General features: G+C 37.0%; 2 protein-coding genes across 6 annotated transcripts; both read left to right on the top strand.

Annotated features, from left to right (window-relative positions):
• On the top strand, positions 1 to 6,812 carry LOC139731738 (ras-related protein Rab-22A-like). Its single transcript, XM_071642619.1, has 6 exons — positions 1 to 409; positions 2,418 to 2,514; positions 3,681 to 3,844; positions 4,562 to 4,591; positions 5,108 to 5,233; positions 6,539 to 6,812. Exons 1-6 carry the CDS (start codon positions 367 to 369, stop codon positions 6,781 to 6,783), a joined length of 705 nt encoding a protein of 234 aa, XP_071498720.1. The 5' UTR covers positions 1 to 366; the 3' UTR covers positions 6,784 to 6,812.
• Positions 6,813 to 10,432: 3,620 nt separating this feature from the next.
• On the top strand, positions 10,433 to 19,001 carry LOC139731740 (carbohydrate sulfotransferase 1-like). Of its 5 annotated transcripts, none has more exons than XM_071642621.1 (4): positions 10,433 to 10,574; positions 11,497 to 11,536; positions 15,748 to 15,927; positions 16,878 to 19,001. In XM_071642621.1, the coding sequence occupies exons 3-4, from the start codon at positions 15,834 to 15,836 to the stop codon at positions 18,146 to 18,148; spliced, it is 1,365 nt and encodes a 454-aa protein (XP_071498722.1). In that variant the 5' UTR covers positions 10,433 to 10,574; positions 11,497 to 11,536; positions 15,748 to 15,833; the 3' UTR covers positions 18,149 to 19,001. The 5 variants fall into 5 exon arrangements, with proteins under 5 accessions (XP_071498722.1, XP_071498724.1, XP_071498721.1 ...); XM_071642623.1 differs by having other exon boundaries at positions 10,433 to 10,550; XM_071642620.1 differs by lacking the exon at positions 11,497 to 11,536.

Here is a 19,001-nt window from a genome sequence, read left to right on the forward strand (position 1 = left end):
ATCTAGCTGAGCATGACATGATTTCGAACACCTACAAAGGCTTGTCCTGATGTGTGAAATTTTACCATTGATATTCACGTTGAACTGTGTCCTAATTAATCTCCAACTTTACTCAACAGAATACTGAAGGATGGCGTCCTTATAGATTCACCTCAACCTTTGTTTACCGCAAGTCAACACAAAGCTGATGGTCAACAAATCGTGTACAAACAGCGGATTTTTTTCTTTCTTCAGCGAATTGGTTAAAAATATCTCCAAGTACTTTTGAGCGCTACAAACGATTTACATCGAAGGTGATCCAAGGTCAGAGGGGAAAACACCTGCAAAAAGTAGCGTTTGATACATCATCTACTGGTTCAGTTAATCATGAAGGCATTAGAAGCAAAAGTCGTCATTCTTGGCAAAGAAGGTAAGCCTAGGAACGAAACCCTTAAAAACTAATCAGTCCATCGATTATCAATGATAAAAGACCGTTTACGTACAATGTATTCAAATTCCATGCATGCTTTGTTTACCAAAGTTGTCCTTAACAACAACAAAGACTGGCGGAGGCCTGCCATACCTAGCAACTGCGTTAGAAACTTCATTGGAGGGAGCAGGTGAATGAAATTGTTCGTTACTACAGGCTGTCGGAAAAGAATCATTTATTACAATAGGATAAATGTACATGTATAGCATTGCAGAAACAATCCATTGCCTGTCATGAAATTTCAAGCGCTGTGAATGTCGAGGTTATACAGGATTGATACAGGGAAACATTTTACCCCTGAGAACTTGATGATCCTGAACTCGGTACATAAAAAGGCTTCATTCAATAATTAACTCGCTAAATTTACTTTCACTCTTGTCGTCGTACATTAACGTCTTTTCTGTCCTTGCGGCCGCAGTTAACTTATTTGCATTTCTATGCAATAATCATTATCATATTTCCACGTGACAGTTTTATCATGTTATCTAAATTTGGATACTGGCAGAAACTTTATTGCAGACCAGTGTTTGCTAAAAAATGCATGGAATAGTTTACCCGCGTTGTAATGCATAAACCATTTTAAGCCGGCACAGACCGCCTAACAACTGAAAGCACCCCCTCTATGGCCAATACCGGCAAAATTGCTCTGGGCTTATAAGTTACCTTGGAGACTATTATTGTTGATCGACATCCGTACTCTTGGTCATTTACAAGCGAAGAACAGTCCCTGACCTTACAACAGTATATATGCCAATGTCTGGTCGGCAGTTAGTTCTCAGAGGTTGTAAAACGTTTTTGATCTTGTTTTTATTGTTCATTTTGTTCGGAAGAGGTTGTCAGTGTACGTCAATGTAGAGGTTTTCACTGCAGCATCGAGGCCATTTTTGCCGACCGTTGGCAGGACCGTTGATCGTCAGAAGTTGTTTTTTTCTCTCTCTCTCTTTTTCAATTTCTTTTTCTGTAGCGACGACCGGGCTTCGCTTATGGGCGACCAAGCTTTAACCTTTGAATAGAACATAGATCCATAAATCAAAGATATGAGAGTTAAATTCCTTCTATTCACAGTGAAGAAGTTTCTCGGGGACTTTTTTTTTAGAAACTCCTTCACTTATCTGCCTGCAAATGATGCCTACCTTGAGTCGCTGTACACCTTACTATGCCTAAATTAAGAAATACATGCATTTCACCTAAAAGTACGTGGTACATTATAAAATGCAGACATAAACACATGCATATCAAACCTATTCATACGTATGCTGACATAATACAAGTATACGCAAGTAATCATGAACCATATCCACGCAACTATCAGTGACTATACAGATATCATACATACATTGATACAAACGTACATACACGCATATGCAAACTTATGTGTATGATATACTAATGTAGGGCCTACATATTGATGATATTCGTGTTTGAGTATATAATGTGATATTTGAATGGAATAAGAAAGATTGGTAGTTACACATATCTTAAATTTACACTTACAAACAGTTGTTTGTTTTTGTTTTGTTTGTGTTGTTTTTTCATGCATGCCTCTTGATGAAATATTACTGTATCTTTTATATTGTAAACTGACTGTTTTGGATGCACCAGGTGGGTAGGGGAGGATGGCCCGAGGGCCCAAGTCATTTAGTTGGCTCATTCCAGAACCGGGCTGCCCAACCTGTTGCACCCTTACCACTCCAGTGTATGTTCTGATTTCGAAAAATGTAGTGTGATATAAAGTGATTGAAAGCCGAATAAATGATAATAATAATAATAATAATAATAATAATAATAATAATAATAATAGTAATAATAATAATAATAATAATAATAATAATATTATTATTATTATTATTAATAATAATAATAATAATAATAATAATGTGTTTCTGTGCATGCGTTCTTCAAATGATTGTACACTTACTTGCTTCCTTTCTCTGTTTTTCACAAAAAGGTGTCGGGAAGACGAGTATTGTGGTGAGGTATGTGGGCAAAATCTTCAGTAAGCAGGTCAGCCCAACCGTTGGAGCATCCTTCTTTACATTTAAAATGTAAGAAAAAGGGTACAGTAGTATCATATTTATGATGATCATATATCTTTTTCTGTCCATACCCATTAGCGCTATTGTGACCGATAGTAAATTGATTGTATATAGGTTTTGAAATGCAGCTGAAAACCAAACAAACAAAATGTACAAGTAGAGAAAAGGAATGAGTGGAAGACTAGCTTTATTTCACTGAAATCCGTTGCAAGCTGCCACTATGATCATTTTGAATGCGTCGCTTCAAAGGCCATATAAATTTATTTGATGCAAAAGGACTAGAGTATATGCGGTAATTTTTAATTTGGTCATGAGTTTAACCCTAAACAGACTTATCGATGTTTAAAAATAGATAATAATATTATGATTAGTTTTTTTTTTCTTCTAACGATAAGGCATCATAATGTGGATTTTATGATAGTTGTCAGCATTTTAATGCACTCTACACTGTATTAATATTTCCCTTTTCATCCCCTTTCTTCATCGAATGGGAACAACTATTGATAATAATGTTTCATGAATTTGATATTGTTACATAAGTGTTGTCATAAATCATCATCATTCGTGATGTCCTTACCCTTTTTATCATCATGGTGATATTTCGTATTGTTGCATATATTTTCAGCAGGCCCTTATGTCACGGGCATGTTTTTACCTTAGAACTCTTGGATTATCATTCGTTACTCATTTTGTTTTTGAAGCAATGTGGCAGCGATGTACGAGATCATTATTTAATTCATATCCATAATAATGAAGAAGATCCTAATCAAGTGATTGGTTGAGAGGTAACACGTAACCGTGTAGGCATTTATTTTGCGTGACAAGTACTTTGACGTGTGACCGGTCATTAGAACTTTCACTTCGCGATAACGGGCGAGATTCCATCTTTTTATTTTCTCGCGATGAGGGTGATTTATAAAAACACTGAGGATCTGTTTATCATTTTATAGAGCAAATAATGAACGTCGTTTTGTTCGTTTCGTTTTGTCATTTTGTCGCTTTGGCATTATGTCATAGTAAGTTTCTACACTCGATGCCTTTGAAACAGTCCAAACACCCTCGATTGGTAGACTGTTCCAAAACTACTTTGCGTGGGTATTTCTTACTTATGCCCTCACTATAATGTGTATCATTTGTATACTAAGTCTTATCTTTGACCCTCGTTTCATCATCAGGAACGTAGACAACCACAGGGTCAAGCTACAGCTGTGGGACACGGCCGGCCAAGAGAGGTTCCGCTCAATGGCACCCATGTACTATCGCAAGTCGAACGCGGCCTTTCTCGTCTACGACATCACGGATTCCCGCACTTTCGAGAACATGAAACTGTGGTCCGAAGGTCAGAAGGATCAATGCAGTCCAGAATTCTCAAAACTTTAATATTCCAGATAAATTTGGTCAGTAGAAAGTGTAAAGGAGACGAAGACGAATTTGACCATTTTTTTCTCTTTCAACCCCTCTCTTTGATTATGATACCTAGTGATTCTAAGCTTAGCTTAAAGAATACGATACATGTACTCCCTGCTGAGTACTGGTGACGCTAAAAAATTTTGGCGCTTGTATATCATGACTGTTTAGTATAGTTTCGCGTAGTGTTGTTTTGGGGTTTCCCCTTCACGTCTCAATGAGAAGTGGTGTGTAGAATCAATGACTTTATAGTGGAGAATGGCGGAAATTGTAGCGTGATAAAGACAACGTAAGTCATATAGAGTTCCAACATATTACTTTTAACCTGTAATCTTAAATCCACTAAAAGATTTCTTTAGAGTGAAAAGGCAATGAGTTAAAAACATTATACTGTACACATAATATTGTCAGTTCCGGCGAAATTAACGTGGGTCGCATTGATAAATGCAGTGAGTTTGACGCCCTTTATTTTCAATATCTCTTAGAATGTTCTCATGAGATCTAATAGGGAAAAAAAAAGTAATAAAGGCTTACGCAAGCAGCATCCTGTTGAACTGCCCTCGAGTAGGTTTGCATAGCTCAATCATACACTGTGCAAACGTTAAATGGATGATAACCATTTATCATTGTCCTTTTTCCCCTTTTCCAGAGCTTGAAAAGAATATCGACGGGCCTATAGGTAATTATCAAAACTGAATTAACTTATGAGTTGACCAGCAAAGTCGACTATAAGGCTTCTGTTGGCAAATTAGAGAAAGCGTGGGTTTCATATTTTGTATACGAGAGTGCATCATGAACGTTTCCTACTTTTCACAAAATAAAAACGATCCTTGAATGTCTTGTGAAAATCTGGCAAAACATTTCACAGGATACTATGAGCGTTTTCAGATAAAGTGACTGATGAATAAAGACATATTAAACAAAAATAATTGAAAATATGAAATACATATCACATGAATGTTTTCCCATTGGGTAAAAGGTTTACAACCCGTAGGGCGTTGCAATAAGCGATTATCTTTTAGTTGCCAAAGAAAGGTCTGTATTATCTACAGCTGATTGCGTGCTGCATATCCGTGGAGTCACGGTGATTGCAAATATTATCAGGTGCGATCGCAGTACCATATGACTTCAAAGTAATGGCCAAAACATGCATTATGTCACCATTATTTTCGATTTCCCCTTCCATCTGTATCAGTGATTTGCGTCCTTGGCAACAAATGTGACCTGGCTGACAACAGGCAGGTATCGGCCGAGGAAGGCCTGCAGTACGCCGCCAGCATTGGCGCACTCTTCTTCGAGACCTCGGCGCTGAAAGATGAAGGTATTGATATCCATATTATCACTTAGCATGTCATTTCATTTATTTTTCATTCTTCTTTTTCCAACAAAACATAACACAGAATGAATCAGCAATTATCACATAAACGTATACATTCGACTTTGCAAAGGATAAATGATACAGATAAAAATATATGCATGCATACTGGCAAAAAAAAAAAACCCAACAAAGTTATGCTTCAGTTGAGAAAAAAAAAAGAATTGAGAAGCCCACTTAAAAGCAAGCTTGTAAATTGTGAACCACTCAAAGAAAAATCATATGAAATATTTATTTGCAAATACTTAGCACAAATACAACATGAATCCGTATAGTCCCAGTTATGTTCAGTAAAAATTTCTGACTGTGAACAAACGCTCCGTTGAAGGAAAGAAAAAAATACCACTGTGAAGATGTTCACCGATCGAGAGTCTCAACTGTTAGGCCGAAGGAGGAGCAGATTGTCAAGTACGCAGCATTCCTTTGTCCTATATACATGATTTAAATGACATACCATGGAAGATACTGACAAACGCATAGATGAAAAAACGTACTATTATTTTCTTAATCTTTTCATTTATGTCTTTATTGATTTTCATAACAGTTGCATAACAAAAATAGATACGATCAGAAATCACAGTAGTCCATAATAATACTTTAAAAAAGGGGGACAAAAAAAGAAAGAAAAAAAGGGTATTATATTAGAAAAAAATAGTTTGCAGCCTTTTTAATATGATGCCAAGAATTTACTGTTTACAGTCAGTCATATAGGGCTCACACCTGTAAAAATGGAATGTCCCAGACCCCTTCACAAATTCGTACCAAAGATATCAAAATAAATAACGAAAAAAATAATTAAAAATCAATTATGCAGTTTGGCATAAAACTGAATAGCTGCAGATATTGAGTATGAATTCCTCTACAAACTGCATTTTGGTTTGAAGATGAAAGCTTTTCTCGTGGAATTTTGAAGGGACTGTATTGATCATTGGGTGCATATACAGAAAATAAGTGATTTTTTTTTTTTAGTGAAAAGAACTCGTAGTCTGGCTTTGCGGACCCTTGGACAGAGTTTGAGCTGAAGAACCCGCCTTGGAAATTTGACGGATGACAGGGTATAGCTCACTTATCCAGGTTAGAGAAGATTAAACACCTCATTTCTACCAGCTATTTTAGAGAATTTTTTTGAATTTTGAATTTAACACACGTCTCTATGGGGAATTATTTACCCGTGTGAGCACTATATAGCTCCCGACCCACTGAAGTTATATCAGCATCCGCTGGCATTCCTTATCTGGTTCTCTGACGTAGGCGTGTCGGAGGCCTTTCTACGGGTGGCCCTGGCTCTCATTTCACTCGCGAAGAGCACGAGTGCGTCGGGGATGACGATCAAGGACTACGACACCAGTCGACGTCAGTCAGCCGACATCACCGCCTTCCCGGCTCACCTTCAGATGCTGCGAGAGAAGGCTGAGGTAGCGGGTGGCAGCACCTTCGAGGAGGAGGAGGAGGGCGACGACGGACGACGGACGAGTTGCTGTTCCTCATTGTCGTGATGAACGGCTGTGATGACTGCTCAGTGCGAAGAAAACGACCCGTGTAAAGTCTAGGAGGAGGACATAAGGACGAGACCAGTCTCCGTTGTGTGTGTGTGTGTGTGTGTGTGTGTGTGTGTGTGTGTGTAGAGAGAGAGAGAGAAAGAGAGAGAGAGAGAGAGGGAAAGAAGGGGAGAGAGAGTGGAGGAAAAATGAACCTGAAATGTATTTGACTTCGTGCAAACAGGTGTATTTCTCTCGAGTGGCATTCATATCTGTACAGCAGTCATTAAATGTTGCTTATGTTGATGCTTTTCGTGTATCACCTTGGTGTATGGGATCGCCCAAAATTGGAGCGTTCCTCTGGGTTTAAAAAAAAGTGCATCCCATCGATTGGCCGGAAGTCTGTCTACTGTTTGGAACATTGCCACATATTTGTTGTTCTTTGTATTTTTTTCAATTGACTAAGATGTGTCATAATATTATATTGCAGATTTAACTGACATAAGTACATCCTTGCAGTTCACAAGGTCATGTCATGTTATATTAGAAGACTATTATTGAGAGCTTATCTTTAAAGCTTCTAATTAAGAAAATAATATTTCATGATGTGTTCTTGATAGGGCTCGACAGGACGAAATTTACATGTGAGTCTAATGTTGTAGCCTTTGCAGTATATTCATCACACTTTTTTCTTCCTGTTGCACTAAAGGGAAACTTAAATCCAATATACTTATGTCGATACAGCGAATATAGAAAATTACAGTATCTGGATAGTGGAGCAAAAGAACACCACAATTGGTGATGTCACATCAGTAGTGCAATGATATATGCCTAAAGGTAGAGCAAAGAGAATGCCACAATTATACTTCAAAAAAAAAAAAGAATAAACAAACCATAAACATTCCTTCTCCTTGTTACTGACATGATTATTATGATGAAGGTGATGCAAGTCAAGTCCTCTTTCAATATACCAGAAACTGAATATAGACGAGGAATTAATGAAACCATTACTATTTTGTCTGTCTGATGAATAGAGTTGCATTTTTAAACGAAGAACCCTTCAGATTCAGTGAAAACTGCTTGTAGGTTTCGCAGTGAATCGTTGGTAAGGCTGTTTAAATCCAACTGAGGGCTTATCTTCTACAAGGTCGTATCACGCAATCACACAAAGATATATGGGTCTCTTACCATGTCATGTCATGACCATGAAATTCAACGTGGCATTATGCGTACAAGTTCGTTGCTTTTTGTGCCCCCAGATAATCTGTATAATATGTATAGAGATTTGCAAAGATTTGACTATTTTGTACATCATATTTTGTGCTATATTCTCTAGTGATTGGGTTTTTACCTTCGCTTTTTTTAATTGTTTGTCACGTAATTGATTATTTTCTGTGATTCGTCGTGTTTCACCGTCTGTCGGCTCAATTTTATCTATACATATTGGTGTATATGCTTGCAAAGGTTTTCGACAAGAGGTAGAGATATGTATACTGACGAAATGCATGTACGTGAGGAAGATTCCAATATTGTGTCAGGCTATAATGTACCAGGCATGTATATTTTTCCCTCATTAATTTTGATCTTTAATTTCAATTACGGTGGAACATATTGTATTAGTTCAAGTGATACTGTGTACTATTTATGTCAATAGAACCATTGCCAGCTGGAATCGATTTTTAAAAAATCAAATGACCGTACAAATACTGATTCATTGGTCTCCGTAAATATGAAAATTAATGGTCTTTATGCAAGTTACAGAGGAATATAGCAGCCCTGCTACGTTCGATGAAGAACCATTGTTTGTCTGATTTAATGCTACTTTGATACGATCCAATGAAATTTACCGTTGTTATAATCCTACAAAGGGGTGGCCCATCCTTCTGCCACTCTGTCCTGAAGATCACGGGTGGGGGGGGGGGGGGCATTTCATGAAGCGTTTTGTCCGACAAATTTGTCTGTCAAAATTGCTCTCAGCCCATCAGATGGTGATGATTTCAGTTTGTCAGATGAAAATATATCTGACAAACTGCTTCATGAAATGCCTCCAGGAGGCTCGTTATGACGAGAATCAATATATACACCCTGGATGTCTTTTGTCTTTTATGTTTTGTTTTTTCGTGGTAATAAAATCGTGTCTTGTTGAAAGGCTCAAAAACCCTTGAATTTTAAGATGAAAAACAATGTACATGCTGAGGTTGACTGCGAAGGGCATTTGTGAAATATTGAAAAGGACATCTACTCCGGCGTGGTTTAAAATATAATAAAGTTATGAAATCTGCACAGACTTACGCAATATGCCATGATTTTGATCACGATTCATATACATTCTGAAGGAGATGATGCTCTCACGCGTCTCCCAACGACCTCCCATATATATTATGTTCCTGAATTTGAACGATACAATAGTGTACAGTAGTGTTCTATAGTGTACTGCCGGTTGTATTCGATGTTGTTATTGGTGATGTTGTTGATACGCGCTTATATAGGATCTTTATAGACAGCAAGCGTAGTAGCAGTCGATGTTGTTATAAAGGCTATTGTAATTACCATATATACATTATATCCTGTGCAAGTCTCAGCTCTAACGAAAATCATAAGATTCCATTATTGGTGGCCCGAAAAAATTAAAAACATTAATGAAATAGACATAAGCATAAAAAGAAATCATAATCATTTAATAAAATATCAAATTAATGATGAAATAAACTATAATTATGATAATCATGCGAAAATTGACAGACATTATAAAGTTCGTCAAATGTATACCACTTACTATGAAGTAAGAAGTAAGAAAGAAAGGTATTTCAAAATGAAATAATTGAATAAAACATCAAAATAATCATAAACCATGATATTTGTGTGAAAATCTGTAGGTATGAGAGGGCTTCAAATGCCACGCACTGTGACAAAGTTCACCGAGTCTAACATATTCAATAAGCATTATTTTCCATGACACCACAAATTCATGAAATGATTATAACATAATTATAGTATAGAAATGATCTTACACAGTGTTGTTTATGGCACTATTGGATAGGTAACTTTTGGTCGTGAGAGGAAAAAAAAGATAATTTGGCCACAGAATATAGAGTTTGGCCATGAAGCGGGGGTCTGGCAACCATTGCTGCGATAATCTAAAATGCTTCTAGTTATCAAGCTTTGAGCCGCGATTTATTTCCTCCTATTCTGAATGAGAAAAACATCATTTTAAGAACAACGTGTCCATATACATTTAGAGCAGTGGCAAATTATTATCATTATTCTCATTATTCTCATTATCATTATTATTATTATCATTATTATTATTATTATTATTATTATTATTATTATACTCACACATATTTTTGGTGGCCCAATCCGTCCACCAAAACATGTCATTTCTTATATAGGAAAAAAAAGAAGCGCAAAAAAAAAAGATGTCGTCTGTGCTGTTCAGCTCTATAAGGTGGCAGCATCATGTATAGGACGCTGCGGAAGAAATCGACGTATTGTGTACATTATTTAAAAGTTCTGCGGGTGGAATGAAAATACTTAACTTCATCCCCTCTTTGGTATAATGCATCATTCAATATTTGGATGACGAAGCGGGCACGTGATCTCGGCAAACAAGTAAGGATGGTTTTAGGCGCACCGCACAATGACAGGTTTTCAAGGGCAATAATCCGCTCTCCCACAATCATTGCACACGCATATTACTCCACATACAACACAATAATAGACGCTGAAGAATCGATCTCTTCTAGGCAAGCCTCGCGTCAGTTCTGCTTCCAACACATCTACAAGTAAGTGACATCCTGCGTTTACAGGTATGTGTGTGTCAATGTGTATCTATGTATGTTAATTATTTTGTTTTTTGATTGATTCGGTCAATATAATCATATTGTGACGTTGTGGCACGTATTATGCCGGCAAAGTTGTAATTGTATCGATTTCACAAGATTTGGATCTGACATAGATCTTAGACCTACAGAATATAAAAGTATGTACTTGAACGTGAAAGAGAGCGGAGGACGTCTGATTTTACGACAGATTTGAAATTCGACATCCGTTATTTTGATGATGATGATGATGATGATGATGAACATAATTATATAGTTCGCATTTCATATAAAGGCCTAACAGTTAATTTTATTTTCCTTCTGGAGATAATACTACACAAAATATTGTAAATACCTGATTAAAATCCCCCTATATATACACGGATATTCAATCAAATATAATTACAGATTTCTCATACCAAGTTACATTGAAAATGATATGCGCACAAATTATTGTACTTTGTAAAGAGTAAAAACAAACAAACAAAAGAATATAGGCCAACTATACATAAATTATAATCAGATGATAGCTAGTAATATCACGATGAATTCTGAGAGGGCGACGGCAAGGCCCAGATTGCGCAACCAGAGTGTGAAAAAGGCCTTTGTAATAAAGAACATTCGGAATAATGAACTGTAACCATGTATCGGACAATGATATGCGGCAATATATTGCAGAAGAACTTGCAAATTTACTCGGTGTCTTCTAATTTGATATCAGTTTTAGAGAGCCATTCGGGATAAACCTTTTAATTTCAAGATTAACGAAAGGAATGTAAGAATTAGCAGCTTGTTATTTGAAGGGAGAGATAATTCCAGTATCTGAACCCTATATTTGCATTATCGTTTCTATTTTTGTCTATTTGTTTGTTTGTTTGTTTGTTTGTTTGTTTGTTTGATTGATTTTCAGGGGGGAGGTGCAAAGATTTCTCGAGCAAGTGGAAGGAGAGGTGCGTTACTTTGGCGCATAGGATAGCAGTAAGGACATCGGGTAGCTCCTTTGCGCAAAATTGGTGCATTTAGTATGCTGACGTGATAGCTAAACAAATTTGTTGTTTTCAGTACAACTGTATTTTATGTTTAAAGTATATAATATATTTTTGGTATTTTATAGACAAATATCTTGCGCGGTTAGTATCTCTTCTGGCGCAGTTTTTTTATTTTTTATTCAAGTTTCTAGTTGCATTTCACAAGACAATAATGTCGTATAAGATACGGAATTATCAAAGTAGAATAAACATTAAGCAGACTAGCTTTGGCTAGGAGAAACATATATGAGTTTATCGAGGGTACCAGTATTCCTACAAAGAATAATAACGGATAAGTAACGTGGGATTTCCAGCATAAATCACTATCAATGAGAAGTTTTAAAAATGTTGTACAATCAACTTGATTTAATTCGATATCATAAATCTTGACGTGATAAGGCATTATATAGACTGTTACTAAAAGCATATACAGGGGGTCTTATCTATATTGAGTGATTATTAATGTTCAAGACATCAAAAGTTGAAATTCTTTAATGCGTCAATGAGAGCATTAAAGTTATAGGATTACTGTGTGAAGTACAGATTGAAGTCATTTGCAATGCATGTAAAGAAAAAAAAGTCCGCAGAGAGTAAGGAAGGTGATCATTGAAAATACAATAGTAGAGCCCTGTGGGACGCCACATGGAATTAATTTCAATTGAGAATTACGGCGATTTATGGTCACAAATAGTTTTCTGTTTGAATCTCGAAACCACTCTAAAGCTCCCCCACATATTTCACAGTGTCATAATTTATAGATCAAAATAAATTTGCTCAATCGTGTCGAACGCATTGAAAAGTGAAGAAAATTTCAAAAGTGTGGGAAACATCTGCTTGGTGGATAAAAGGGAGTTATTAAAGCGTTTTATAGAAACACAAAAACTAGCATACTAGTAATACTATAGGATACTTTTAAGTCTTCTGAAAGCAAAGTGTTTCGTGTCTGTATTGCTTTTCTTGTATTGGTTATATGACTGAAAAAGCTGCTACCACAAAAATCATCATAGTCAAGCCATAATGCGACAGTGAGTCACTAGAACATATTATCTTTTGTAATCAAGGAATTCAGAAGTATACACGCAAACACAATGTTATTTCCTCTCTACATGCCCTTATGTCGACAATCATTGTTCTCTGAACTTTATAACATGTCAGGGGAACAGGTCTTTTAATGATATACGGAACGTTCATCAATCAATCTTCAAACAACCTCTCACAATTGCCATAACTTACCCCAATCTAAGGTCGACGTGTTTGCGTTTGTGTAATTGAGTCAATAAACGCCACACTCCTAACTCTGCGTTTTGATTGCTTTCTTCAAATATCATAGTTCACCCATCCAACACTCCTTACAAATCAGCTATACCTTGAATGTGCATTACTCAGTATACAGTACCAAAAAAAATATAATAAAATGTCGTGTATTTCTTAAGTCTCTTAAAAGGGGTATTCCGGTCCAAATAAAAGTTAGTTTGAAAAGAAAGAGTAAAATATGACAAGTGTTACGACCAAAATCACTCTGAGAATGATCGCACAAAAGAAACAATCAACTGATGTTCAGGCGGTTTATTAACAATGATATTGTGGGTACAGACTGGTAATCGGTTTCACATCAGTACAATGATCACGAGAAACAAATATAAGTCAGTAATGGAATCACTTACGTACACATTACACGCAATATCCCTGGAAATGTCCCAAATACGATGCTCGATGCACAAACGAATGATTCCTCCGACGTAACTCCAGAGGCGCAGGTTACGATAGTCCACGGTATAGATTCGGGGTAAAATCCACGATTATGTCCACGGCGAAACGTGCAGAGTCCAAACGTTGTGACGACCACGTCCCGTTGATGCGTTGAATAATGATTCACTTTATATTGTCCAGCTAGGAATCCAGCCCGTCACAGCTTTGCCGTAGCAATGTCCATTGACATTAAAATGGAGTCTCTCTCCAATGAAGGCACATTAATTCTCTGCAGGCAAAATGTCTCCCAGACCTTATCTCCACAAACATAACAGGTCAGCAGGTAACACAGGACTGACTATAACAAGTCGCTTCAGAGCCAGAAGTGACGTAACTCTCAGAGCAGAGGTGTTGGGTACTCTGCCTACTGGAAAATTTCTCTGGCTTATATACTATCCATTCACCCCCTTCTAGCACATTCTATAATTCTCTCCAACCTACTAGCCAGTCCAAGTTCCAGGAAACCTGGATGACTCACTGCCTAACTATGTACAAAACATCATTACCAAGAATAACTACCAATCACATTGGGCTACAGGGACAGTGCCTCACTCAGCCAAACATGTAAGCACTTCCCAGAACTTTCTGGAATGGGTGAAATCATTCTAGATTGAGTGAGCTATAATGTATTTCCTGTTACATGCATGTACTGTATAGCTACATTGTATACCACCTAGAAAATTCTCCACTTATCTGGTCAGCCTGTATGTACTATATCTATACCACATAGAATGTTCTCCATTAATCTGGTCAACCTGTGTACATACACATTAAAACAACCATGCATGCAGTACATCATACATGTACATAACTACTAGTGATACATTTGTGACACAAGCACAACGGTGAATATTTAGTCAAAATCGGATTAAAAATAAGGAAATTATGACATTTCAAAGGTGGGCTATTTTTTTTTTTTTTTTTTTTGTGCGAAACAGTTCTCGAACGGTTGGTATATGAATATGTAAATGAGTGAGCTGATGATGTAATCATCTCACAATTTTCCATTTAGCGTTTATCCCCCCCCCCCCAAAAAAAAAAGGCCGAAAATTGAATTTTTCTGTTATCAAAGTGTAAAATGTAATGTTTTTTATAATTGAATAAATTTGAAATAATGGTCAATCAGATGTATCAGCATTTGAGACTGGGGCATAATTGCGTTTGAACAAAAACAAAAGGAAATTTCAACATTTCATGTAAACACTGTATACATGGCAAGTTGTGAGGGGCTGACGTCATCAATTCACTGTTTCAATATTCATATCGACTGATCAAGAACCAATTCGTAAACATTAGCGTAAAAATCACAGATTCATAACTTCTTTTATTTTCATGTAATTTTGATCAATTATTTTTTCTATATTTTTCTTAGAACATTTTCATACTCATTCTTTTCAGACTAACTTTTTACTGGTCCGGATTTTTTTTTCTTTAAAGTCTCATTGCACTCCATGTCCAAGCCAGCTTTGAAAGAATGGCATCAGACAAGCAGAATGGGTGGAACTAGTGCATCATAATCGGTCATATAGTATCGCACAACATGATGGAAATTTTCCAATTTCACGATGGTGTTTTCTCAAGGCAGTCAAATTACCAACAACAATTCACACAAACACATTACGTAAATACATATATATATATATATATATATATATATATATATATATACACGTTTTGGAGGTAATATTTTCTTATACAAAGCAATATGACAGTTGAGAGGTGACGATCTTCATCTTCTTATGATTATTTTGAGTTGCAAATTTCTTCATTACAAACAGATCATTCTTCGATGAAAACGTGGAATAATGTCATTATTGTATATAAAATGAATTTGGTAAATGTATGAATATTTTGTAGAAACACATCAGTGAAGTTTGAGGCCAATCGGACAATCAGTTTAAAAGATATGATTTTTTTCTTTCAAGTTTCGGTGCCGCCATCACTGGATGAGAAGACAACAATTCACGAATGGACAACTCCATGGCTGTATAGTACGACTAAATATAAAGATATTTTTTTTTTAAAAATGTGAAAAGTACACATATTCTTTCCTCTTGACACTTGCAAAGGTTGAGGGAGATATGATTCCCCCTGTTTTCTGAAAGAGATAAGACAAGTGCCCTTCCATTCTGCTAGAAAAATGAAAATATGTTGATGTAATAACAAAGGAGGGCAAGGCGTTTTTTTTTTCTGAGTAAGTATTCGACATTGATGCCTTTCTTCAGATTTGATAGCATATATATATATATATATATATACATATAAATTTGATATACAAAATAATATCTTTTCATCATATCATAATATTTCATGAGCTTTATACTTATTAATCAGGATTGACTATTATGTTTTGTCTTTCCCTTGTCCAACTCTTATAAACTTAGGCAACACAAAACGTTGTGCACATGATGTTGATTATGATTTGAGCGACTTTATACGGAACGTGTGAGAGGGGACGTGCGGTGTGAAGATGAATAGCCACGGGGAGCGGCTGGCCAAGTGCCTCTTTCTGCTTATGACCGTCACCATGTGTTCCATGTTCTTTGCAGCCAGATCCATATTGCGTGAGTTTCCTATGAATTTTTCTATTGATGAATTATACGTCTCTTCATCTTTTTCTACTACACATACCAGCAGCCTACACAGTTTTCTTTCTTACAGAGACCAGAAACTTAAAGCAGGAAAGACAAGCGATGTCCTCTATTCTGTACATCAATTAATAAGTGTTTTGATTAATAAGTGTTTTGATGTACACAAGCTGGCATAAGCATCGGAGAAAACTCAGTTTTTGTTTGTTTGTTGTTTGCTTGTTTATTTTGTGTGTGTGTGTGTCGTGGAGCTGTTTAATATTGAGACATGTAAACTACCTCTGTATTGATACAGGCTGCAATGAAATTCATAATTTCCGTTTTGAAAAGACTGTAAACCGTTTATGTTGGAAGAAACGACGAACTCGACGAAAATCATACTAAAACTAGAATTCTTACTTTTTTATGGTAATGATATACTTCGTTATCATTTTCGACTGTTTTAAAGTTATAATGACAGAAGAAGTTGTAAAGACGTTCGTAGTAGTAGTGTAATTGCTTAACCAGTACGAATTTGCCCATAACGTTATCTCTCTTGTGTAACAAAATGAGCAGTGTAGCACAAGCTCAACGTTTTAATGTATAATATATGAATGTGTTTTATCTACAGATAAAACACAATCCTAGCCTATACATCCAAACGTTGTGTTTGTGTGCTCAGATACATTGGGGCTGTTCGTTATTCCAAAGGTCCGTTGATCCAGAAAATGAAATATGGTTCAAACGAAACCCCACTCGTCACCATCCTGAAGGATGAATTGACAACAAAAATCCTACGAAGTTATTAGATGTTCTTTTATAGTTGGTAATCGCGGCAATTTCCGTATGTAAAACGCATTAATTTGTGTCATATTGAAAGCGCGCTATTCAAAAGACTGTCCATCGTATACCATTCACTCTTCTCCTTTACTTCCTGTTTAATCTAGCAGGCAACCATGAACTCATCAAGAGTTATGTAGTGTCCTCTCATCAAATGGGAATGGCCAGATCTGTCATTGTCACTGTTCCAGCAATCCCACAATCCGACGAGCCCATCTGGTCGAACATTCCGAATAATGCATCCATTACAAACGAGCAGCTTTCCCCAACAACAGAACAACCGAAAAATCGTCATGCATTGCATTTTGAAGGTAAACCCGACAACCCCGGGGATGTTACTCAACGTGACGAAAGCGACATGATACGAGATAACGAAAGAGACCTTGCCGCCAATGTTCCAGTGACAAAGAAACAGCACCCCTTGAAGAAAGTGGATGATGACCGCAATATGCCTTTCCAACGACTTCAGATTGTCATAGTAACAACAAAGAGATCGGGGTCCTCTTTCGTTGGGGAGTTGTTCAATTCAAATCCAAATATTTTTTATATGTTTGAGCCCTTGCATCGTATAACATTTGACGCTCTCGCCCATCGCCTGCCGAAATCAATACCAATCACAGAGCTCTCATTCAGCATCTGGAATCACACGCTGAGATGCAACTACTCCACCACATACCCAGCCCCCGGCGAATGGTTGTCCATCTTGAATAAACATAAAATAGACCCCTGCAAATATGTTAACGGCACGAGTGTTCCGAGCGCACACTGTCAGCTCTTAGGTAAGCCTCTTGGAGAGAGAGCGGGGCGAGCTCTTTCCCTGTTTTGTGCTGATCATCCCGTCACTGTCCTGAAGACCATCAGAGTCATGGATATCGAGGAGCTGCGACCCTTCTTGGAAGATCCAGGCCTAAATGTGAAGATCCTTCATCTCTTACGCGATCCCCGTGCCGTCATGGACTCGCGACGGAGGCTCGCCGAAGTCAACTCCGATCTCATCCGGCGCAGAGGGAGAGGCGCGGACGAGATTCTGGATCTGTGTCAACACATGGAGCGAAATATCAGGTACAACGACAGCCCGCCCTCATGGTTGCGTGGCAAATACGTCATGGTTCGCTTTGAGGATGTCGCCAGTAACCCAGTAGACGAAGCTAGACGCATCTACCGGAAGCTCGGACTGCCTCTGCATGCGGACGTTGTCATGTGGATCGACAGGAACACACGCACTGCTGAAAGGGAAAACGATCCGTTCTCACGAACGAGAAATTCTACAGAGGTTTTAAGTGCCTGGCAGAGGACACTACCCGCTCAGACAAGGAAGAATATAGAATCAAGGTGCCAGCATTTACTCGAGAAACTGTCATACGATATAATGCAATGATATTTTCCGAAAGATTGTATCTATATCCAAGATTGTATCTATACCCACGTTCCTTGTAACAAATAAACAGAAAAACTTGGACTATGACAACAACATAATATCTAAATATGTATAATAATAGATAACATTATGGCAGACGGGCTATGCTGTATGTCTATAGCACTTGCACCAGTATAGGGTGGTAATACTTAGCGTAGTTGAACTACCAGAAAAAGACAACAGAGAGCAATCTAAGCTTATGCAGGTCTTTCTGTCTTATGTATTCAGTCACATCTCCGATTCAAAATGAATTCATAGTGCCGTGCCATACACTGAACTTAGGTGCAAACATTGCCATGTAAATAACGAATATAATATTGGAGTAATACGTATACACATACGCATTTCGTAATACATAATCATAATTTGTATTAATAGCATTATTATGATTATATCAGGGAATTATCGATTAGGTTTTTCTCTGAGTTCCTTTATAGTGCAAGGGTTAGCTTTTTAGTGACTTCCGAGGATATTATGTTAATTAAAGCTTTGGAGAGAAATCTTCATCGCTTTTTAACCTTGTGTGAAGTAACATAATTTGAGGACTTTTGCCAAAAAAAAATCACAATATTCCTATACACGCAAATTTTCAAGTCAGACACTTTGAAGTGGTCTGATATTTAACCATTACCATAATCAATAGCACGAAACTAAATAATTATTGTCATTTCATTTCAACTCATGGATGTGCATTTGTTGTTTGCTGTTTTTAAGCAAAAATATCACGTATACATAGGATAGTGATTAAAAAAACTTTACTTTTCTTGATAATTCTTTGAAAAGTCGCCAAGGAGATAAAAACACAACAATGAGT

Source organism: Diadema antillarum, unplaced genomic scaffold, assembly GCF_040938485.1.
Source record: "Diadema antillarum isolate AM-2024a unplaced genomic scaffold, OU_Dant_1.0 seq00000384_RagTag, whole genome shotgun sequence".
NCBI lineage: Eukaryota > Metazoa > Echinodermata > Echinoidea > Diadematoida > Diadematidae > Diadema > Diadema antillarum.